Source organism: Suillus discolor (genome assembly GCF_016758755.1).
Source record: "Suillus discolor strain FC423 chromosome Unknown F5147scaffold_39, whole genome shotgun sequence".
Lineage (NCBI taxonomy): Eukaryota > Fungi > Basidiomycota > Agaricomycetes > Boletales > Suillaceae > Suillus > Suillus discolor.
The window spans coordinates 123,952-146,441 of record NW_024541286.1 but is presented as its reverse complement, the minus strand read 5'-3'; the positions used below and the strand labels follow the sequence as shown (position 1 = coordinate 146,441).

Here is a 22,490-nt window from a genome sequence, read left to right as displayed (position 1 = left end):
AATTATCATATTTGATCAGTTCCAACTAGGACTGCATCCTTTGGCTCAGAGCTTGACCGATGGCAGTGTCACAGGACCTTCCAGCATGCGCGCACAGCTTGTGGATGCAGTATGGGTTTTCCAGGCGGTGGCGATGATCAAGGGCAGTGAGTCGTTCGAATTCTTGCTCAATTTGACTTGCCTGACAGCGCCAGGCTCTAGGTCACGGTTATCGATGAACTCAATTAGTGAGTACATTGCACAACGATTTGGTAAGCCATTCCCAACTTTAACCATAACCACGACTGCAGTTCTGATGCTAGTTCCATGAAGATCAAACATGCGGTCTACGAAGATTCATTCGAGCACAGAAAATGGAAGGACATGCACAGAACGTTCTCCCTTGATCCATGATTTCGTCACCTCCAAGTCACACTTCACGGCGCAATCCTATGGATGTGGAATAGCCCACAGCCCTGCGTGACTTATGATCAGCGCTTGGCCGCATTCAGTCGGTTTCTTGGTCTGCACGCGGTACGAATAGACAATATAAAACGCCTCAAGGTAGACATTATATGTTATAGTTCAAGATCGGTTCTTCGTTCTTATCCACAGGACTGACTCTGAACAGCGCTGCGCTGTTAGTTCTTTCCAAAGCATACGTATACCAGTAAGTTTTCTCAGTCCAAGAGATGGGAGCATCATACGATGTGACTATTGACAGGTCCACATATTATCATTCTTGAGCACACTCAGAGATGGGAGGTCTATTCAGTCGGGATGCACCAGAAGCGCCCAGTCCGTCCCTCGTCGATATAGAAGCGCGCCAGAGAGCAGAGGAAGCTGCTGCTCAAGCCCGAGAGGATGCTGCGGCTGCCAGAGCACAGATCGCTGAGCTCATCAAGTCGAATCAAGATTCGCAGCAAAAGTTTATGGAGGCTCAGCAGGCCTCCTTGCGAGCCGCGGCAGACTCACAGGCTCAGACCCATAAGGAGATGATGGCCATGGTCCAGGCCGAACGTGCCTCCAACGAAGCTCGTTTACTTGCGGAAGCCGCTGCTCGTACCGCCAGCGAAGAAGCAAAGCAGAGAGCAGCGGAAGCAGAGCAGGAGCGTAAGCGAACTGCCGCTGTACAAGAACAAGCCAAACGAGACGCTCAGGCTGCCCAGGAGCAGGCCAAGAAACTACAGGAGGCTGCTAATGAGGAGAAGAAGAAGGCGACTGCCGCACAGGAGGCGGCCAACAAGTCGAAGAAAGTGGCAGAAGAGCAAGTGAAGGTAGCCAATTCTGCCAAGGAGGAGGCTGAACGCAAGTTGAAAGAAGGCATTCAACCTGTGGTGACTCCCACGCCTGCAGAAGTTAGCGCCGCCAAGCGGAAAGTTCAATATCGCGAAGATCTTTTCCACTTCGCAGTAGCCGGGGTGGCAGGAGGAGGGAAATCATCTCTTATCAATGCCTTCCGCGGTTTGCGTAATAAGGACGCCGGATCTGCTGCCACTGGTGTCACCGAGACAACGCTAGCCATGGCCAGATACGCCAGCCCCAACGCGGAATACCCATATGTCTGGTACGATATCCCAGGCGCAGGCACGCTCAAAATCCCAGACTGGCAGTACTTCAACGCCCAAGGACTTTACGTCTTTGACTGCATCATCGTGCTGTTCGACAATCGGTTCACCATGACCGACATTGCCATCCTCACCAACTGCAAGCGTTTCAAGATCCCCACGTATATCGTGCGTTCTAAAGCAGACCAGCACATTCGTAACATCATGAAGGACATGGGGTACGACAGCGATGACGATGAGAGCGAGGACCAGAAGAAGAAGCTTTACCAGGCTGCACGACAGCAGTTCATTCAGCAGACGCGCCAGAGCGTGAGAGAGAACCTGGAGAATGCCAACATGCCTGACCAGAGGGTCTACATCGTTTCGAACGAACCTATGCTCGGCGTCATGAAGGAAAAGCGGCCGAAGAAGGTCATCGACGAAATTGAGTTGTTGAACGACTTAATCGGAGAAGCTCAGACCAGGCGAGCACGCCGTGATGCTGAAGCAGCGACTGCTGTGAAGGAGAAGTAGTCGGTGATGATAAAGTTCCTCCTATATGTCTTTCGGGCTCTTGTTGACATTTCTCTGTTCTCGTCATGTCTTATCGCTTGTGACCGATCTTGGCTGCCGACTCGCAGTCAGTGATGTATTTCTTTCTCCGCGCTGGTGTTGTTCGTATCTTCATTTTTGACATATCCATGATCTGTTCACAATACTGCTCGTAACCAATTAACCGACCTTCTCCGCTGACTCCGACTCCCAAGCGATGTACTCGTCTCCTCCTCTTCAATCGTGGTCTTGATGAAAGTAAGATGTACGGCATGTCGGCGTGCAGCGGCGTGGCGACATCACAAGTGCTTCAGTACTCGATGAAGGTCGCGTTTGCATCTTCGCATGGTTGCCGTCAAGGCGTCGTTCTACGTTAGTGCTACGTGCCACACGAAAGGCCTGAAATTGCATTTTCATCGATAGGAATGTACATTTCTTTGTACCAGACGATAATTGTAGCGGTCGGACAGTGTAAACGAGTCAACGATGGGATGGACATCATGAATTTCTAGCTTGTGGTTTGAGGAGTAGTATTTTGGATGAGAGGTAATCGATTTCTAGTGTAGCGAAGCTCAGCGCTCATATTTGTGTTCGTATATGCGATAAAAAGGTTGTAGCCATACTGTATATTTTGTAAACGAATCGGGGATGGATGTTCTATGTCGTTGGATGTGCCCAGCAACTTGAGGAACACTCCTACGGGGTCGACTAGATTGTGTTTAGTCCCGCGTAGAGTGATACTCTCCATAGGACACAAGTTGAAATCCAAAAGAAACAAAATTGGAACAGGTCGTCTAGGATGCATTTGATAATTATGTCTTTGCTCTTGACTGCGCATTTTTGAGAATTTGAAGACAGTGACTCGGATCAAAAGACTCGACATACCGCGTTCGCAGTACGTGATGAATGCATCGAGGCGCACGAGACGGATATTGCGTTCCTCTTTGGCCTTATCAGCATCTCCGTTCTTCTCAGAATCTACTAGAGACCATCCCTCCCCACTGTCTTTTGCACGTTTAGTACCTGCGATAAGTTTGTCCTCGATATTGAGTATGGTCTCTGGCGCATTCGCCTTGCCTAATTTGATTGCGAGCTCTGGGATCTACCATTATCAGATCAGCAGGTCACAGTCTTCTGGGGTCTCACCGAATGAATACATATTATCAAGCATATGTTTGTCAAAAACACAACAGACGAGAGCTTCAGAAGTCGATCCTTTGAAAGAAAGCAATTCCAAGGCAAAATCAAGTTGTGATAAACGCTCCTCGGCGGATGCTGTATACCACTGCACCGCTTCAGGCCATTGCTGGACATTCATCCAAAAATGCGCTTTAGGTCGGTAGTTGGGACGAAAAAGAACTGACTCGTGGATCTTTTGTCCGGGCATGATGATACGCCCTCGTCCAAGGTGCGGTCTGCAAGTACTCAGTGGATAATCAATTCGATGAAACTTACCACTTACAGCGTTTTAAGTGTGTTGGAGTGGAAGCAAAGATGTCCAATAGGCAATATCTCAAGCAGCCACCACGCAAGATTTGAAGGATCGGTAACTTCAGGTTTCAGAAATGATTCATCTTCATATCTGGAAGCTACCTCGCGGGGATTGAGCAGAAGCCCCGCCTCGCGAGCTTCTTCGCACATCCACAGTAGAGGGATGTTCCGGAAATCATTGGGGTAACTCTTCTTCTTCCAACGTGCACCACCGCTAAAAACAAATTATTAAATGAGTGCCATCCGATGCAGGGGACACGTACACATCAGAATGACTACCCGCAAACCAAACCTCCTTGATACGACCTTCGTCTGTGGGAGGTGGCGCCGACACTTGGTATTTATGCCAGTCTGAACGCATGCCCCCGTAGACATACTCAGGTAGAAATCTCACTCGGCGCTCATCTAGCGCGAGTGCCTGGCGGAAGTAGCAAACGTGATCGCATGTATCAGTGGATGGAAAATTTTGCGTCTTGCTGACACCAACAGATGCAACGGTGTCCCTGGAAGGTTCGTCAGGAATGCTGGTACTATCGCGCTGAGGTATAACCCTCACCATACACCGATGAAATGTATGGCTACGCTTCTGGAGAATCGCATTTTGAACTCCTTCGCACTATTAATGTCCTTGGACTTCCCGCTATTGATAGAGCAGTAATACTGGAAGGCACTGGGGAAATCAGCCGATTGTTCGAGAATGATCACCGAATGTACTCACCTTGGTATCTGCCCTTCGTTTCCAGGCGTGATAAGCCCCACCTATCAAAACAATAATGAACAACAAGGATAATTGCTTAAAACTGATAGGTACTTCGTGGATCATTCCCGCCAAAGCACGGACTTGATATGCACCCCTTGAAAATCCTGACCTCATCTTTAGTGTAGCGGCGTACTTGATGCGACATCCAGGAGACATACCAAACAAAAAGATCTTATCACCATCATGGTATCTATCTGAGAGCCATTCATACGCTGTCAATATGTTTCGCCTGATACTACTTCAATACTGTTACTGCGAGCCGTGAAGCGTCGAATGCAGTGCACCCACTGAGCAATGGCCAGGTCCAATTTCTTCAAAATCCGCTCCACAAGCACAAAGCCTTCGGGCCTGACATACGTTCCAACACCACTAGCGTAGTATGCTATCTGTTTTTTATCATCCTTGACGATATTGTCGTATAGTTCGAAGACATGACTGGTCTGGGTGCGGATATACCGTCATAAATCATCGCAAAGGCATGCGCAACGTACGTCGTCTCTGGTGTTCGATGTTCCATCTACAGAGTTGAATAATTGTCGTCTGAAACAGTTTAAACCGCGCACCAATGCAGACAACCAAGTTTTTCCCTGATTTTCTGTTACCTGTACATTTACACGATGCCTGCAGTCAAACGTAAAGAATTGTGCTGCTGAGTTCTGATGGTACCTTGTATCATACCTTAAATAAACTGGAAAAATGGCGTGAAGAGGAATTGGGCGGGCAGCACCCTAACATTCGGCACGGGAGTGGACGAGATTCCAGTTCCTTGTATCGGCAAGGTATTATAGCACTTCAAATAGTCACCGCCTGTGAACACGAAGAGGCCACGAGTCACCCTGCGAGCGAGCCATACGTGAGCTGCGTGTCGCTGTGCTGCGCACAATGCAGGAGGATATCGCACCTCTGGAATAATTACTAGTATACTGAAGAAGATCCACAGTATATTAAGATGAATGTCGGTGAACGATTTCGTGCAGCAGCCTACTCGCTAATGCTATTGTGCACACCTTTCAGAAGTTTATCATTGTTCGATAGCCAAGCAGATGAGGCAGGCTGTAAAGGAAGTGTGCACGAGGTCCTATCTGCAACGTCAGAAGTACAATTGCGCGCCTTGTTCCATTCCATGTGGCAATGTCATGATGATCAAATGCATCATAGTGCTAGTGAGTGTAAGTTGCGAGGGCTCTGCGCTCAATCGCAAGAAGGGAGAACGCGTGACGGATGGAAGGTATTGTTCATATTGTTCATACTGCCACGATGAACGATCAGTGACTTGGTATGCATTCAAATCCATGCAAGCGTGTGGCAAAAGTAGTTTGAACGTTTACGTACTTCGAAGTTTTAACTGAACAATTAGTAATATTATCAAATAATTGAAATATTGTAATTCGTTTTTATATCATGGAGCTCGAGGGGAGGAGGTTCCAATATGAGATCTTCTAATTTCAACTCAGTTGAGTGTATGATATATCATCCATGGTCTGGTAACTCATTTTCATAGCTACTGCTTATGAGGGCGAATTGTGTTCTGGTGAAGACAAAATGTCTGTCATTACATAATATCATTGGAATTCCAGATCCCTACCTCGTTGCCTCCATCCTTCACCCATTCCCATGATGGATATAGAACAGCACATAGCCAGCACCTCGCCGCATGTCGTATGCAGTGCAATATAAACTGCCTCCAGGCAGACATTTCATCATTTATGATCGTGTTTTCGTTCTTATCCTGAAAACCCACAGGACTGACTCTGAACAGCGCTGTTAGCTGATTGTTCTTTCCAAAGCATACGCATACCTGTAAGTTTTTCAGTCCGAGAGATGGGAACATCATGCGACGCTACCTTTGACAGGTCCACGCATTACCATCCTTGAGCAAACTCAGAGATGGGAAGTCTATTCAGTCAGAGTTGGCCAGAAGCGTACAGTCCATCCCTTGCCGATATAGAAGTGCGCCAGAAAGCAGAGGGAGCTGCTGAGCAAGCCCAACAGGATACTGCTGCTGCCATAGCACAGATTGTCGAGCTCATCAAGTCAAATCAAGAATTGCAGCAAAAGGCTTTAGAGTTTCAGCAGGCCGCCTTACAAGCCATGGCAGCCGCGGCAGCCTCACAGGATCAGGCCCACAAAGAAATGATGGCGATGATCCAGGCCGAATGTGCGGCTGCCAGAGCACAGATTGCTGAGCTCATCGAGTCGAATCAAGAATCACAACAAAAGGCTTTGGAGGTTCAACAGACCGCGGCAGACTCGCAGGGTCAGGCCCATAGGGAGATTATCCGGGGCATCGGTGATGTAACAACCACTATATGGTCATCTACTGGTAGATAATGACTATATTTCTCTAAAATGTGGTGGCGCAGACTATCTAGTCATTTATGCCTTTAGAACGCGGCTATCCTCTATGACCCATGACTGTCACACAGACCTATATCACATTGTTCACACAAGGTCACCGTCAACTAGGGTTCGGTGTTGCCGAATTTGACCTTGCTTGCCTAGCCACTAAGAGTCTGTTTGGCCACCAATATTTGCGCCAGTTTACGCAGGTTTAGAATCTATATTTTGCTTTCATAATCATAGGACCGTGCTGGTCACAGTGTGACCAACCTTATTAATCAATCAATACTAAGTAGTAGGCATGCCTGTTACCCGTCTACAATCTATCCATCATCGCAACTCTTACAGGATGTCTCGGGGCAGAAAAAGTGCCCGTGGTGGTGCAGAGCTAACGGAAGTGAGAGATCGGTGTGTGTGGACGGAAGCAGACGAAACCATCCTCATCCAGTATGTCACCACCAACCGCTCACAAGGTGGTGATGGTATGAACTTTGATCACACGTTTTGGGTTGCTGCTGCCGCTGAAATGGAAAAACACCCCTGCTCGGGTGCAAGCAAAACAGCGGTAGCATGTCAATCAAAATGGGGGCGGGTATGTACTACTACTATATCAGCCTTGGTACCCTCACTAATGATCGAGTTTCAGCTCCGTGGTACATTCAACGTCGTCGACAAAGTGGCCAACGCTTCCGGACTATCTTACAGCATGGAACACGGAGCTTCGATCACTCCAGAGTCCGAAAACATGTGGACCGACTTTGTGAAGGTAAAGTGATTTTAATTCGCATCAAACTACTACGACAATGCTAATTACTGTGAATCAATAGAAAAATCCAAAGGCCAAAGGCCTCCGGGACAAGGGTTGGAAGCACTATGAGGCGCTGAAAGGTCTCATACCTGTCAAGCCAGGTAACAACAACTCGTTCTTTGCCACCATCGCGACACCACCTCCCATCATTCCTTCGCCTTCTTCTAGCAGCGCAGTCACCCCCCTTTCCTTTGACGAGGTCCATATGATGGACCTTGGAGATGCGCTCGATGGGATTGAGTTCCTGTTACAACAAACGGTCGTGTGCGACTAGGATAATCTAACAGCGACAACTACGACAGTGGTACTGAGTGCTGAGAGTCGTCAGCCTTTACAGACAAGCAAAGGTTGCGTACTCGAACGTAGCTCGTGGTGGTTAACGAGGGGTTACGCCGAGATGATAGCGGGTTTACAGACAGTGAGAGGCGTCACTGAAGGTACGAGTCGATGTCGAGCAGGTAGCTTTAGCGGGACAAGGAGTTCAAGGGTAAACCTAGTTGATTAGACTAGTTTCTGGGTTGTACCTAGTAAGATTAAAGTAAGGAGCGTCTACTTTAATCTTCGACCTTATATAAGGCTACTCGTCGTATCTAAGCTCAGCCTAAAGCTGGGTTCTAATCTGCTTATCTACATATGTCAGAGATAGCGTCCATGAGGCGGGCTTCTATTGTAGATAGCGTCCATGCGGTACGCTTCCATCAGAGATAGGATCCACGTGGTATCCTTCTATCGTTTATCTAAGGCAGCGCGAGGCTTGCCTTCTATCATCTATCAGGCAGCACGAGGCTTGCCTTCTATCTTCTATCAGTCCACGAGGCAACACGATGCTTGCCTTCTATCTTGATAACATTAATAGGTCTTCTAGACCTATGTCGTCATGTATCGTCACGTGCAGTCCAGACCGCTTATCTAAGCCGGCAGTTGCCGCTTATCGTCTATCGTCATCTGTCATCATCTATCGTCATAGAGCCAATGATGCTCTGTTATCGTCACAGAGCTGGTGAGGCTTCCGGTATCGTCTATAGCCGTGCGTTCAGCAGAGGGCTGTCGTCTATAGCCGTGCGGGTGGCAGAGGGCTGTCTGCTGGCGGGGGACTCGTGCCATGTTACTGTAACAGTTCCCCGGCTCTATTTCAGGTGGCCAGCGCGCAACCCCCCTCACCCCAGAGAGCCTCCCTCCATTCGACGCTGCACAGCAACCCTCCCTTGAGTCGGTCCGTGTTAGTGCGCCATCATCAACAGCTTCCGGTAAACGGAAGCTGATTGATGATGACGAAAGTATGCTTGATATCGTTACCTGCCCCCCACATTCAACAAAATCGGGAGACTCGGCAAAGTCTGCATGCCTGACGATGCCTGTGGCCATCCAGCATATGGGGACTAATATTGGCGGTCTTAACATGACGTTAGAGCGCGCGGCCAATGCTCTTGAGGCCAACACCTCCAACACCTTGGCACGATCAGTAGATCCCATCCCTTTGCGCAGGCAGAAGGCGGTGAAAAAGTTGCAGAGTGAGGGTCTAGAGGACGTACAACTACTCAATATCTTGAATAAATTTCAGGCCGACATCGCTATCATTGATATTTATCTTGCTATTGAGGTAGATAGTCTTCGGCGGTTGTTTTTAGAGCAGCATTCAAAGTAGTGTTACATGTATTCTTGTCGTGTCGTGTTCTCTTGTATTGTACTTGTAGTAGCAAAGCAATATCACTATTTCTATGGATCATAGTCATCGATAAGGGTCCGGTCTTGATCTGACAACAATGTCATAATTTGACGGAGATACTTTGGATCATAGTCATCGATGAGGGTCCGGTCTTAATCTGACAACAATGTCATCATTTGACAGAGATACTTTGGATCATAGTCATCGATGAGGGTCCGGTCTTAATCTGACAACAATGTCATCATTTGACGGAGATACTTTGGATCATAGTCATCGATGAGGGTCCGAACGGCTATGGTATTAACGCGACTACAGTACTAGTGGTTCTATGATTGCCTGCTCCCCCCTCTGAATCCTTTCCCTGTTGTAGGCCTCCCACATCTCACTAGCAATCTGGTCACGACGGAGGCTCGCACGAGTGCGTGCGTGCTCAGTAGGAGGACCGTTAGCAAGGTTTCCAGTGTCAGTGAGAATGTGCGCATCTAACACATTACGATAGTCCATCATGTCGTTTGGATCGTGAACTCGAATAACGTTGTGCACGAGACACAAGGCAGGAGGAATGCGCGCTTGAATGTCCATTTTGTACTCTGGCGGGAGGAGAAGGATACGAAATCGGCGCTTGATGACACCAAAAATGCGCTCAACAGCATTTCGAAGCATTGCATGACGCAAATTGAAAAGTTCTTTGCGATTACGAGGCCTATGTAATGATGTGAACATAAGTATGAATGGTACTAGCAGAACGCATCATACAAAGTATTAGCACGACCCCACTTTGCAAGATGATAACGCACGCCCCGAAACGGGACCAGAAGCTCATCGCACGAGCCAAATCCAGCGTCCGCAAGATAATACTTTCCCTCAGGGATATTGAAATTGGTAGTACGAGCATCGTGATAGACACAAGCATCTGCAGCTGACCCCTCCCAACCGCTCAACATGTAGGTAAACGAAAGGTTGAATGAACATGCCGTGAGGCAGTTTTGAGAGAAGTTCCCCTTGCGATCCCGAGCGGCATGCCGATCTTCACCAAAAGGATGGCATGCGATGTGTGTACCGTCAATGGCTCCGATAGCATCAACAAAGAACGGGAAGAACTTCGGGTTTTTCGTGATTTCGGGGGGAGGAGGGCTATCTACGTCGGGCAGGCGGACGTATGTCGTATATATCGGTGGCGAGGAGAATGCGAAAAGAACCTGTTTAAAATACCTGAAAGAACATAAGCTTGATACCAGGACAGCAACAATATACGTACTTTGATATTGTTTCATTGGACCGCTGAAAGCGTTCACCAAGATGGCGAATCGAGAGACCCGTGACAGACGCATAGAGAAATATAGCAAGCTGCTCTTCTAGCAGTACATGCCTGGAATCTCTGCATCCTGCTTGCCGAAGGAGATTGATGAGCACATAGAAAACGTGCTTGTGGACCCCGAGCTCGCATCTGATGCGTTCAGGGTGTCCAGTGAGAAGTTCGGTGACCCATGCAGTCCCCGACAAAGCGGAGGTATGATACGGCTCTTTGTCGTAGTAGGTGTTTGAGTAAGCTTCGAGCGCGGTAGTTGTTGCGTTGAGGACTGTAATGACCGTGCGCATAGCATGCATGGCCATCTGCATGATGCATGCCAGATACTTCTTATCACTCTCCTCTGCATCGTTGTCCATATCCTCTGCCTCCACAAGGTCGTATTCGTCCTCGTTAGCGTCCTCGTCGTAATCAGGATCAAGAGGCATTGTATTGATAGTAGGATAAGGCATACGGTAAGCGTTATCGGAGCGTGACATCTTGTTCAAGCTCCGACAATTAGCAAAGCCAGAACCAAATTCTAACTTGCGCAAATAATGGTGGCCGAACAGACTCTAAGTCACTGTGCTTGCGTTTTTCAGCTCTATTCAAGTTGTCGTCACCTACTGCAGCTATGATCTCCTTCGTTCAAGTTAATTTATCCAGAGCAGAATTGAGCTGTTGCGACATGGTTCAGTGAGGATATTCAGTCAATTCACGAGATATTGACTCAAGGTGATTTTGACACTATTTCAACACTTTTGCAATAATATGTCCTGTAGAACGCTAGACACGAAGTAAGTCTCAGCGGGACGGGAAAGCAACGCTGAGGTGGACTGTGTACGAGTAAGTTAATTTAAGTACTAGGCATCAGGAAGTCTGAAGCGGAGAGAAGCAATCAGCTATAGCAACTACAGTGAGGACTACACGAGGTGTCGAAGGTGCCAAGATGCGATAAGAGTCAAAGGAAAAATAGGAAGAGGAAACTTCTCCGGAGGCTAAGCGCTAATCCCCCGGGATTCGTACCGCGTGGACACTCACTTCTCTATGGAAAGCCGGACGCGCGCGCTCATTATTAAGCGTCACACATCCATAACAGGCAGTAGGACCCTGTGTAATCCAAGTTTAAATTGTCCAAGAACAAGAGGTGTAGGTAACTAGATATATACACGACGAAGAAAAATCACCATCCATCTACCATTTCATCGTCACTTTCGCAATCCGAGAACTCCCAAACCACCAAACCAGCATGATCAAGACCGACCAAGCTTTCATCAATCCCTGTTGTGATATCCGGCTCATCACTGTGTGAAAGAACATCTAGTTGATGACAGTGTTCAGTGTCTAGCAAATACATCAGCATTTAGACTGTCAGGATCGGAGATGACAAACCAAGGCCAAGTCCTCCACCCACGCCACCCATATAATAGGCACCATTGGAATCCTCACGAGAAGGTAAGTCTTGATGGTCATCTAAAAGTGGAACAAAATCTTCATCTTCATCATCCTGCAGCTGAATTTCGCCTGGTAACTCATCAGCGAGCTGGAGGGCATCTAGCAGAAGCTGATACATGTCCCAGACTGATTGCCGTGTGATAACTGGGCGACCGAGATCATTGTAGCAATGCTGGATGCATTTGCCGAAACCCTCTGGGACCAGGTCAAACACGCAATGAGAGGGCTTGATGTAGAGACTTCGGACAAAGTCTAGGGCCTCGGGTTCGATTTGAATCTATGATAGTACTGATATTAGAGTACTATTGACAACAACCAAGTTGATGTAGCACGTACCTTGAAATCCAATGCTCCAAAATCTTCAGCTGAATGGTAGATAAGATTGGGTACTCCATGAGGAAGAATCTGGATGGCACATCAATGTAAAACCATACTTATTGAGAGTAAAACCACAGGCACGTACTTTGTTGCGGTCACACCGCTTGGCAGTATTGTTAATATGATCCTGATATGCATCGAGCTCCTGCTGAAGCCATGGTATGAAAACCCAATGGAAAACCATCCTGCAAACAAATATTACAACTAACACTTGAACAGGAGAAAAATGACGCACACTTGAAGGGTATTATTCGAATCATACCAACCAGAATTGACACCATGATCAAGAAGATTCTCAAATCCAGGTGTGAACCGCTGGTGCAGTTGAGACCATGCGATCTCTGGCATAACATTCTTCTTTGTTCGCATCCAACAATGCTGGAGCGTACCATGTAAAGCTTTGTCGTGATACTGTCGCAGCACGGTATGCGCGTTTGCAATCCCATAGTTTTCGGACCCCAGGTCACTTTGAGTGACCATTGGCATATCTAAAATTTAAGTCGAACTTAGTATGTTTGTGCTTTAAAACGTGAAACACTTACGACCGAGAGCCTCGATTGTGTTAAGGTAGTAACTCAGAATGAGCTGCAGATTTCGGTTGGAATTCCAGACCCGAATCCACATTATACGACCAGAGAAAGGCTCAATGCCGGTATGCAGCCCAAGACTAAATCTGAGCCACTTGTCATGCTGATCGACTGCAAATAGATCATTCACGCCAGCTGCCCAGAAGCGTCTCCTTCAAAGGCAACAAGCCTTGCACTGACAAACAAGTTCTGGTTCGTACAAAGCAAAGTACTCTGTCACAACCCTCCTAGGATGCGAAACTCATAGGTCAGTAAAACCGGTCCTCACAATGTAAAGATAACTCACCTAGCAACACTCATTTCCCATTCATGGTATAGTAAACTCACCATTTCACGCGCACCAGCATTTGGATGTGTAGCACGTAAATCGAGCATCGCATCACGAATGGTTTCGACTGTGTGACGCTGTTGACGGGTACATTGAAGACCCATCGTCTTTCGAACCTTCAAAAGCGTGGTAAGCCTAGTGGATAATTATTTGACACCTAAATAACTAGATTTAAACACTACTCACCCGATACCATAGCGAGTCGTGTCGATGCATTTTTGCAATTCCTGGACAATCTGCCGATCGGTCTGGCGGGCCTTCCAGAGGCGAAGGATATGAGGTGCGATTTCATCCAGTGGGGCTGCTTAGAGTGTTCAGATGCCTAGTGGGAGTGACTTGAAAGGTACATACGTGTAGGTTTGTTCTGGTTGGGCATTGCAACGTGCTCACTCTGAGGCTTGCAGGGTCACACTTTATATTAATGGTGATTTCCTTTGGACTTACCAAGTTCAGTGGCCCCTGACTCGAAGAAGTTCATGCTGTGGCAACATGGGAATTCGTGGAATTCATGCCTGGCCTTGCGCCACTCATGCCCCGCTCGTCCCACTAATGCCCTCCTCATGCCTCACATCTTCCCAAGTCAAGTTCAGTAACTACTTGGGCTGGACGTTCCAAATGTTCCGATTCTCAGTGAGTCAGGGCTTGCAACTACCACTAATTGAACTAAGAAATGTTGTCCGCGGTCCAAAGCATTCTTGGGCTGCGCATTTCAGATTCAACTCTTTCAGATTGTTCCATAGTGTCTTTTGAGGTGCCGGTTCCATATGATTCATGATTCTCTATCTAACTCTTTCAAACTTCTCCTTAGTGTCTCTGGAGGCGCCAGTTCCTCATGATGATACAGACTTTCCTCAAGTGCTCGTCACCACCCAATGCACCACATCATAAATCTCTGGGTCATGAGATATTTAAGCTGTCTAGCATGCACTTGGCAGGCTACCTTCAGAGCGCCATGTCAGACTATGAACTTCTCACCCAGTACACTGAGGATGCCTACGCCAAAGAAGATCGAATTTGCGACCATCCGTCTTGCATGGCCAACATTAGGACTGGAGAGCCATGTTTTTATGTTGCGACCATTGAGCCAGGTCAACATGGGCGCTATGTGTGTGAATCCTGCCACTTGCATTACAAGAATAAACAAGCTACTTCAGTGAGACCTACAGGTATGTGATCACCATCTAATTGACGAGTTGCTGGCTTACAGACTACTGACTCAGGTAGTCGAACCTTACAATCACAAGGCCGCGCCCCTCCTGATCCACGTACAATACAACAATTGGTGAATGCGGCACAACGAAGATGTAAGTCAAGATGTGTGTTACTGTGGAGGTTTATGATCTGATTTATCACAGCGACACCTAATCCGCCTCCTGTTGTTGCCGTACCTGGTGGTTCTCGTGCTAGAGGGCCAGATATTAGAATCCCTACATTGTGGCAAGGTTCATCGTCCATCCAGCATTCGTCACAACAAGGTGCCATTGGGTATTCATCGCAACACACACTTTATGCTGCTGAGCGTGACCGCTGGGGGAAAATGGCATATGCTTCGTCTCTAGCAGAGACCATTTTGCTTGAAATTACTGTGGTTCACGAAGGTGCCGGAGAACGCAAAAAACGAGGTGTTGTTATTGGAGTATGTTTACATCTTAAAACGTGCTGTGACTTACTTACACTTCAGCTTACTAGAACATATGTGAGGGTAAGAAGGACATTGATGCTCGAATTGACGCGTCTGGGCTCATCAAGCTAGCTTTGGAGACTGTTGTCCCAAAGTTACGCAAATTCAATGGAGAATTTGTCTGGCGTGTTGAGGAGTTCGTAATCCGAGATGCTGCATGGGTGGACCTATCCAATCACCCGCAATCGGTTCCCTATTTCTATGATCAATGCCTGCAGCCATCTCGCAAAGGCACCAAATCGACCTTCAAATCTAAACAATTTGCGCTGATGGTCGTTGTCCCGGAGGCTCAGTGGAATGAATACGAGAATTGGTTGGAACTTCGTGCAGAAATGGTACATATTTTTTATGTTGTCTATTTACTAGTGCCCTAACCTTAGTTTTGCGGTCCAGGAAGCTGAAGCTATCCGAACGAGCTGCACTCAGTCTAGTGAACGTGCTACTGCTCACACAGCTGTCAGTTTCAATGTGCCCTCATCAGCAACAACTTCGCTCGCTGAAAACAAGCTTTTCTTACCATCCATGACCACCAACAATTCTGTGACGGTCTCTACCAAGAGAGCCCACCAGCGTGCTGAAAGCTCTAGCAGTCTCAGTGGTACTTCATCTCCACCTCGAAAGAAGAATCCACCTCCCGCAGCTTTTCATTCACCTGATCGTGATCTGCTCAAAGAAGTCTTGAAGATCGGCAGAGGTGCCAACTTAAATGTAAAGCAAGGTATGCTCGTTCATCAATTTCTCAAATTGCATCAGCGCTTACTAGTATTTTATAGTCTTTGGACTACATAGCGAAAGTGTGCAATTCCACCCAATCCCTACCCGCGATATCACCAACCTCTTGCTACACAAACAGCATCATTCATTTTCGGTGGACACAGCTGAATCTTCCATTGGACAGCTGACTATTGATACATCGACGGATGGCTTCATTGGAATTGGTGGCTTCAAGACTGCGAATGCTGGATGGCTCACACTCACAGCTCCTCCCAAGACTGGTCTTGGATCAGTGGCTCGTCATAAGGTCGTGGTCAAACGGCCATTCGAAAAAGTATTTCCGACTGCTATGAAGGTTGGAGCTTATAAAGTCGGCCGGTATTCACTTGTCGACAAGCTACAGAAGCTATTCAGAGAGGCCAACGTCTTATACTGGTCCAAGTCTTTATTAAAGCTCACATACGACTTTATTGATCGTTCCATTGCATCCTCACCTGAACCCCCGCCATTCGCTGTCCCACGTGTTTGATTTGTAGAAGCTGGCCTTGCATTGTGCCACAACCAAGGTGGTAGCAAGCCTGGAGCGAAGACAGGGTCAACACGGGCTGTCTTTCTCCTTGAAGAGCTCATTGAGGGTGGTGATGATATGTTTGTCAAATTCATCCACAATATGGATGCCAATCCATTGCTCGATGAATTGGACTATGGCTATGACATGGCCGAATTCTTTGTTTTCACGCAGCATGTCCAGTATGTCAAGACTGGCAAGCTAGCTTTCATATCCGACTATCAGGGTATGTCTGATTTTCAATACATTCAATCCTCAGTGCTGAATGACCCAATGTATTCAGGTAGTACAGTACTACTCACAGATCCTCAGATCCTGACTCATCCATATGTCTTTTTCATTTGTTCAGACTCAATACCGATGTTGGGATAGGTCGGTCAGCAATGGATGTGATATTTTTGGCGAGGGAAATATCGAGGCATCTGTCAGCAAATTCGAAGACCAGCATGCCTGCAACGAGTACTGTGAATGGTTTGGGCTGGAGATATTTGTGAAGGAAGCGAACGACGATGAAGCAGCTGCGAATGACGATGAAGTAGTTGTAGAAAATTAGATTGATGCTCGTTGGACTGATACATGGTACTATACTATTTTCTTGCATTCGAAGTGTTAGATAATTACATTGATGTGCGACATGTACTCGATATAATATTGTAATGGCACTTGAAAAACATCACTGGCAGGCCCTACGCTGTCACATGACCAAGAAAACGTGGCACTTTTTCCTTGAGTGACGTCAGCACTCAAGGAAAAAGTGCCATGTGGCTTGTATCATGTGACTACTCAGTGTCAGGGATATATATAATTTTCTTGCGTGTGAGGTGTCCGGTGTCCCAATCGTGTGACTACCTCATTTGGTGCATGTCACATCGTGTAACGGAGCGCGCGCGTCCGGCTTTCCATACTTCTCTTCTTATCGTCAATATATCCTACATTCCAACAGAGCAGTCTCACCGACCCCTGATCGAATCCCAATTCTTCGGACCCTCACTCCCCTCCTGCAATCTGTTCTTCAGCTTGTGCTATCTGCGCTTGAACCTCCTCGCAATAAGATGATTCGAAATCGAACTCCTCCCCAAACTGCCAAGGCTGCCCTTCTTCGGTAGGATCCTCTGAAGAAAGTACCCATGCGCGTGTTCTGGCTGAAGATGTGCGTCCCTACAGGGATAATTGTCTCATGGGAATATCCTCCCCACCACGTGGAGCCTCTCTGAGCTGAGCAGGTGTTGCAGGGTTGCCACGGCTGTCACCGAAGGGGCTCGCCATCGTCAGTACATGTTGAGGTTGTGAGAGCGGTGTCAAGGTGTAGCCCGTAACGCGATTCGAGCCTAGCCTGGAGTCACTGTCTGGCACGTAAGTATCAATAGCGGTGGAGGCTTGTATGTGTCACCGACATTTGCAGTCTGATCGATCACTGTTGCCAGTCGGCGCCATGGTCAGGCCAAACTGAGGTGTTTCCTCCTGTCGCCCGAGTGGCGTCCAGGACGTTGGTGGTGGTATGCTGCCAGATACGGTAGCTCCCACGCTCAGGAATGTACACTAGGAACCATTGCGTGACGACTTCGGTACTCAGACCAACTGCGCCATTGGGGAATACATCCAGGTTATTGGCCGTCCCAGTCGAATTACAACTGGTGATGCGATATATTCCATCTGCCAAGGGACGGATCTTGAAACATGTTTAGGACCTAGAACTGACACTGCTTCATGAAACTTGAACGTTTGAACACTGACACTTGCAGCCGATGCCGACATGGGCCGCGCCTGGTTACGATTAGTGATGTGCTGGAAAAGAGAACGAAGATATGGATCCCTTTGCCCAACCTTTGCCCTCTCCAAAAGCTTTTATATCTGTGGCTAATCGTGAGCTTATCTTGGTGCATTATCCATGCACTCATCAGAGACACCTTCCGCTATCGATTAGCATGGTCCACACATGAATTTGGTGCATGATTGATCGATCTCGGAACAAGGCCATGATGTTTGAGAATATAATATGGTGTTGGATTTCCTGATCATGATGAAGCGGGAGCGGTAGAAACAACTCTGTTGGCACGGAACCCTGTACAAATGTCAAACGTGCAAAGGAAAAACTCGAAGGACGCAACTATGGATATAAGTAAGCTAGGGTTCGGCGTTGCCGAATTTGACAGCTTGCTTGCCTGCATGGTCTCGGAGTTCGATTTGCCGCTATGCCGGAACCATTTTCAACGTCCGATCGTTTTCTGTATGCTGCTGCTCAACTGGTCAGTGGTGAACGTTCCTCTGCCTTGTTTAAACTACTCAGACCTTTTGCGAGAGGGAAGAAACTTACATGCGAGGGAAAACCCGAAGACATATGTGACGCAATCGGGTTCTCACAGGATTTTTTGTAGAGAAAAAGATGTTTGCTGCAAACAGAACCCGGAGTGGTCGTCGGAAATTAGTACCTCGTTGCCTCCCGGTCACACTTCACCCATTCCCATGAATATAGAACAGCCCATAGCCAGCACCTCGCTGCATGTCGTTCTCTTGGTCTACATGCAGTGCAATATAAAATGCCTCCAGGCAGACATTTCATCAGTTTTTCGTTCTTACCCTGAAAATCCACAGGACTGACTCTGAACAGCGCTGTTAGCTGATTTGTCTTTCCAAAGCATACGCATACCTGTAAGTTTTTCAGTCCGAGAGATGGGAGCATCATGCGACGCTACCATTGACAGGTCCACGCATTACCATCCTTGAGGCTTGAGCAAACTCAGAGATGGGAAGTCTATTCAGTCAGAGTTGGCCAGAAGCGTACGGTCCATCCCTTGCCGATATAGAAGTGCGCCAGAAAGCAGAGGGAGCTGCTGAGCAAGATCGACAGGATGATGCTGCTGCTGCTGCCAGAGCACAGATTGCCGAGCTCATCAAGTCGAATCAAGAATTGCAGCAAAAGACTTTAGAGCTTCAGCAGGCCGCCTTGCAAGCTGCCGCAGCCTCACAGGATCAGGTCCACAAGGAGATGATGGCGACGGTCCAGGCCGAATGTGCTGCTGCAAGAGCAGAGATTGCCGAGCTCATCAAGTCGAATCAAGAATCACAACAAAAGGCTTTGGAGGCTCAGCAGACCGCCTTGCAAGCTGCCGCAGCCTCACAGGATCAGGCCCATAAGGAAATGATGGCGATGGTCCAGGCGGGACGTGTCGACAAGGAAGCTCGCTTACTGGCAGAAGCCGCTGCTCGTACCGCCGGCGAAGAAACAAAACAAAGAGCATCGGAAGCAGAGGAGGAGCGTAAACGAACTGCCGCTGTCCAAGAACAAGCCGAACGAGACCCCCAGGCTGCCCAGGAGCAGGCCAAGAAATCACAGGAGGCTGCCGATGAGGAGAAGAGTAAGGCGACTGCCACCCAGGAGGAGGCTGAACGCAAGTTGAAAGAAGGCATTCAACTTGTGGTGACCCCCACGCCTGAAGAAGTTAGTGCTGCCAAGCGGAAAGTTCAATATCGCGAGGACCTTTTCCACTTTGCAGTAGCCGGGATGGCAGGAGGAGGGAAATCATCTCTCATCAATGCCTTCCGTGGGTTGCGTAATAAGGATATCGGATCTGCCGCTACTGGCGTCACCGGGACAACACTGGCCATGACCAGATACGCCAGCCCCAACGTAGAATACCCATATGTCTGGTACGATATCCCGGGCGCAGGCACACTCAAAATCCCAGACTGGCAGTATTTCAACACCCAAGGACTTTATGTCTTTGACTGTATCATCGTGCTGTTCGACAATCGATTCACCATGACCGACATTGCCATCCTCACCAACTGCAAGCGTTTCAAGATCCCCACGTATATCGTGCGTTCTAAAGCAGACCAGCACATCCGTTTCATCATGAAGGACATGGGGTACGACAGCGATGACGATGAGAGCGAGGACCGGAAGAAGAAGCTTTACCAGGCTGCACGGCAGCAGTTCATTCAGCAGACGCGCCAGATCGTGAAAGACAATTTGGAAAATGCAAAAATACCCGACCAAAGGGTTTACATCGTTTCGAACGAACCTATGCTTGGTGTCGTGAAGGAAAAGCGGCCGAGGCAGGCCATTGACGAGATTGAATTGTTGAACGACCTAATTGGAGAAGCCCAGACCAGGCGAGCACGCTGTGATGCTGAAGGGTGACTATGCAGGAGAAGTAGTCGGTGACAATGGTTCTTCCTGGGCCCTTTAATTACTGATACTTCATTCTTGGGATGATCGTATTCGAGTTCGTGACCGATCTTGACCAGCTCGCAGTTGATGATAATACAGTTCTTCTTCCTCTGAGGCTGACATTCTTACACATGTTCTTGCTGCTTGTGAACGACTGGCTTCCACATCCCACTGAACACACACATTTACAATGTCCGCAATTGAAATTTCTGGTATGAACCTAGAACTACAGCACGTTAAAGGTATCTCAAGACTTCTGATCCCACATCCAACTTCCTTGATCGAGGCAGCTATGAATGGGGTTTAGGTTCCAGAGTTTTGTCCATTTTGAGATAGGGGCTGATTAGAAAACCCCTCAAGGCAGCTTTACTTCTGTTCTTCGTTGTGATCCGGTGTGAACCTATAGCACTCATCACTAACGCCGTCAAATTTTATTCCGGAAGCCTACACATCTGGGTAAGTTTTCTCAACTCGAAAGATAGAGGCCATCATGAGACATGACGATTGACAGGTCCATATCACATCGAGAATGGGAGCTTGGTTCAGTCAATTTTGGCCAGAGAAGCCTAACCCATCCCTCGTCGAAATAGAAGCACGCCAGCGTGCAGAAGCGGCAGCCGAGAAGGCTCGCAAGGAGGTCGAAATTGCCCGTGCGAATCAAGAATCGCAGCAGAAAGCTATGGAAGCTCAGCAAGCCGCACAGGCGCAGGCGTATCAGGAAATGACGGCGATGTTGCAAGCCGAACGCGCTGCTAGTGAAGCTGCACAGGCGCAGGCTCACAAGGAGATGATGGAGATGATCCAGGCTGAACGCGCTGCCAACGATGCTCGCTTGAAGGCGGAAATTGAAGCTCATGCTTCCCGTGAAGAAGCGAAGCAGAGAGCAGCAGAAGCAGAGGAGGAGCGTAAGCGAGCCGCCGCCATACAAGAACAAATCGAAAAAGAGACTCGGGCTGCCCAGGAGCATACCAAGAAACTAGAGGAGGCTGCCAACGAGGAGAAGAGAATGGCAGAGGCGGCCAGTGCGCAGGCGCAGGCTCATAAGGAGATGATGGCGATGATCCAGGCCGAACGCGCTGCCAATGAAGCTCACTTGAAGGCGGAAATTGAAGCTCATGCTTCTCGTGAAGAAGCGAAGCAGAGAGCAGCAGAGGCAGAGGGGGAGCGGGAGCGAGCCGTCGCCTTGCAAGAACGAATCAAAGAAGAATCTCAGGCTGCCCGGGAGCATACAAAGAAAATGGAGGAGGCTGCGAAAGAGGAGATGAGGAAAGCAGAGGAGGCGGCCAATGCGTTGAAGAGAGCGGCAGAGGAGAAACTCAGGGAAGCAAACGTTGCCAGGGAAGAAGCCGAAGGCAAGCTGGCTCAAGGAATTCAACCTTTGGTGACTCCTACACCTGAAGAAGTTAACAACACAAAGTCGCTAGCTAAATATTGCGAAGACCTTTTCCACATTGCAGTTGCCGGGACGGCAGGAGGAGGCAAATCCTCCCTCATCAATGCCTTCCGTGGCTTGCGCAACAATGATACCAGAGCTGCTGCCACTGGTGTCATTGAGACAACGACGGCCATAGCCCGATGCCCCGATCCCAACCCGGACTATCCGTATGTCTGGTACGATGTTCCGGGCGCAGGCACATTTAAAATCCCAGACTGGCTGTACTTCAATTCCCAAGGACTTTACATTTATGATTGCATCATCGTCTTATTCAACGATCGCTTCACAGAGACCGAGATCGCCGTTCTTACCAACTGCAGGCGTTTCAAGATCCCCACGTATATCGTGCGCTCCAAGGCAGATTCGCACATCCGAGACCTCATGAAGGAAGAGGGGTATAACAGCGACGACGACGGCGGGGATAAGAAGAAGAAGCTTTACCAAGCTGCAAGCCAGAAGTTCATTCAGCAGACGCGCCAGAGCGTGAAAGACAATCTGGAGAATGCAAATATGCCTGACCAAAGGGTTTACATCGTTTCGAACGAAACAATGCTCGATGTCGTGAAGCAAAAGCGGCCGAAGAAGGTCATCGACGAGATTGAGTTGTTGAGTGACTTGATTTGGGCAGCTCAGATCAGGCGCCTAGGGCGCAGTGAAGCTCTTGTGGCGACTACTGTGAAGAAAATGCTGCAGTCTATACGTGCTAACAGTGGAATCTGAAGGGCCTCGTTACACATTTTCC

At 48.3% G+C, this 22,490-nt stretch overlaps 6 protein-coding genes across 6 annotated transcripts; 3 read left to right on the top strand and 3 right to left on the bottom strand.

The window, feature by feature from the left end:
* Positions 1 to 983: 983 nt before the first annotated feature.
* On the top strand, positions 984 to 2,060 carry F5147DRAFT_579531 (uncharacterized protein; the record flags this gene model as incomplete). The annotated part of the gene is made up of 2 exons (XM_041431491.1): positions 984 to 1,449; positions 1,501 to 2,060. The coding sequence occupies 2 exons, from the start codon at positions 984 to 986 to the stop codon at positions 2,058 to 2,060; spliced, it is 1,026 nt and encodes a 341-aa protein (XP_041291097.1).
* A 503-nt stretch (positions 2,061 to 2,563) lies between these two features.
* On the bottom strand, positions 2,564 to 5,250 carry F5147DRAFT_244485 (uncharacterized protein). Its single transcript, XM_041428810.1, has 14 exons — positions 5,231 to 5,250; positions 5,008 to 5,165; positions 4,893 to 4,950; positions 4,821 to 4,846; positions 4,618 to 4,769; positions 4,488 to 4,564; positions 4,381 to 4,433; positions 4,288 to 4,328; positions 4,126 to 4,239; positions 3,833 to 4,072; positions 3,541 to 3,783; positions 3,225 to 3,493; positions 2,964 to 3,173; positions 2,564 to 2,908 (listed from the first exon to the last, which is right to left on the bottom strand). Exons 2-14 carry the CDS (start codon positions 5,062 to 5,064, stop codon positions 2,787 to 2,789), a joined length of 1,662 nt encoding a protein of 553 aa, XP_041291096.1. The 5' UTR covers positions 5,065 to 5,165; positions 5,231 to 5,250; the 3' UTR covers positions 2,564 to 2,786.
* Positions 5,251 to 11,794: 6,544 nt separating this feature from the next.
* Positions 11,795 to 13,741, bottom strand: F5147DRAFT_746481 (uncharacterized protein; the record flags this gene model as incomplete). Its single annotated transcript, XM_041439847.1, has 9 exons — positions 11,795 to 12,163; positions 12,223 to 12,291; positions 12,350 to 12,449; positions 12,500 to 12,752; positions 12,807 to 13,003; positions 13,028 to 13,078; positions 13,138 to 13,314; positions 13,366 to 13,427; positions 13,727 to 13,741. 9 exons carry the CDS (start codon positions 13,739 to 13,741, stop codon positions 11,795 to 11,797), a joined length of 1,293 nt encoding a protein of 430 aa, XP_041291095.1.
* A 390-nt stretch (positions 13,742 to 14,131) lies between these two features.
* F5147DRAFT_775364 (uncharacterized protein) lies at positions 14,132 to 16,695 on the top strand (the record flags this gene model as incomplete). Its single annotated transcript, XM_041441711.1, has 9 exons — positions 14,132 to 14,345; positions 14,400 to 14,483; positions 14,535 to 14,815; positions 14,869 to 15,195; positions 15,254 to 15,578; positions 15,634 to 16,097; positions 16,152 to 16,368; positions 16,426 to 16,433; positions 16,492 to 16,695. 9 exons carry the CDS (start codon positions 14,132 to 14,134, stop codon positions 16,693 to 16,695), a joined length of 2,124 nt encoding a protein of 707 aa, XP_041291094.1.
* A 434-nt stretch (positions 16,696 to 17,129) lies between these two features.
* On the bottom strand, positions 17,130 to 17,897 carry F5147DRAFT_761978 (uncharacterized protein; the record flags this gene model as incomplete). The annotated part of the gene is made up of 4 exons (XM_041440556.1): positions 17,130 to 17,284; positions 17,339 to 17,484; positions 17,558 to 17,773; positions 17,842 to 17,897. The coding sequence occupies 4 exons, from the start codon at positions 17,895 to 17,897 to the stop codon at positions 17,130 to 17,132; spliced, it is 573 nt and encodes a 190-aa protein (XP_041291093.1).
* A 1,234-nt stretch (positions 17,898 to 19,131) lies between these two features.
* On the top strand, positions 19,132 to 22,468 carry F5147DRAFT_638110 (interferon-inducible GTPase-domain-containing protein; the record flags this gene model as incomplete). The annotated part of the gene is made up of 2 exons (XM_041432964.1): positions 19,132 to 20,279; positions 21,613 to 22,468. The coding sequence occupies 2 exons, from the start codon at positions 19,132 to 19,134 to the stop codon at positions 22,466 to 22,468; spliced, it is 2,004 nt and encodes a 667-aa protein (XP_041291092.1).
* Positions 22,469 to 22,490: the final 22 nt, after the last annotated feature.

What these genes read in the sequence shown, in the direction of transcription:
- F5147DRAFT_244485 (XM_041428810.1), bottom strand. Translation starts at nt 5,064, where the DNA reads ATGTTAGGGTGCTGCCCGCCCAATTCCTCTTCACGCCATTTTTCCAGT. An exon ending in TGGCGGGAATGATCCACGAA is followed by an intron (nt 4,329 to 4,380) that starts GTACCTATCAGT and finishes TTGTTTTGATAG; the next exon opens with GTGGGGCTTATCACGCCTGG. An exon ending in TGATAATATGTATTCATTCG is followed by an intron (nt 3,174 to 3,224) that starts GTGAGACCCCAG and finishes GGTAGATCCCAG; the next exon opens with AGCTCGCAATCAAATTAGGC.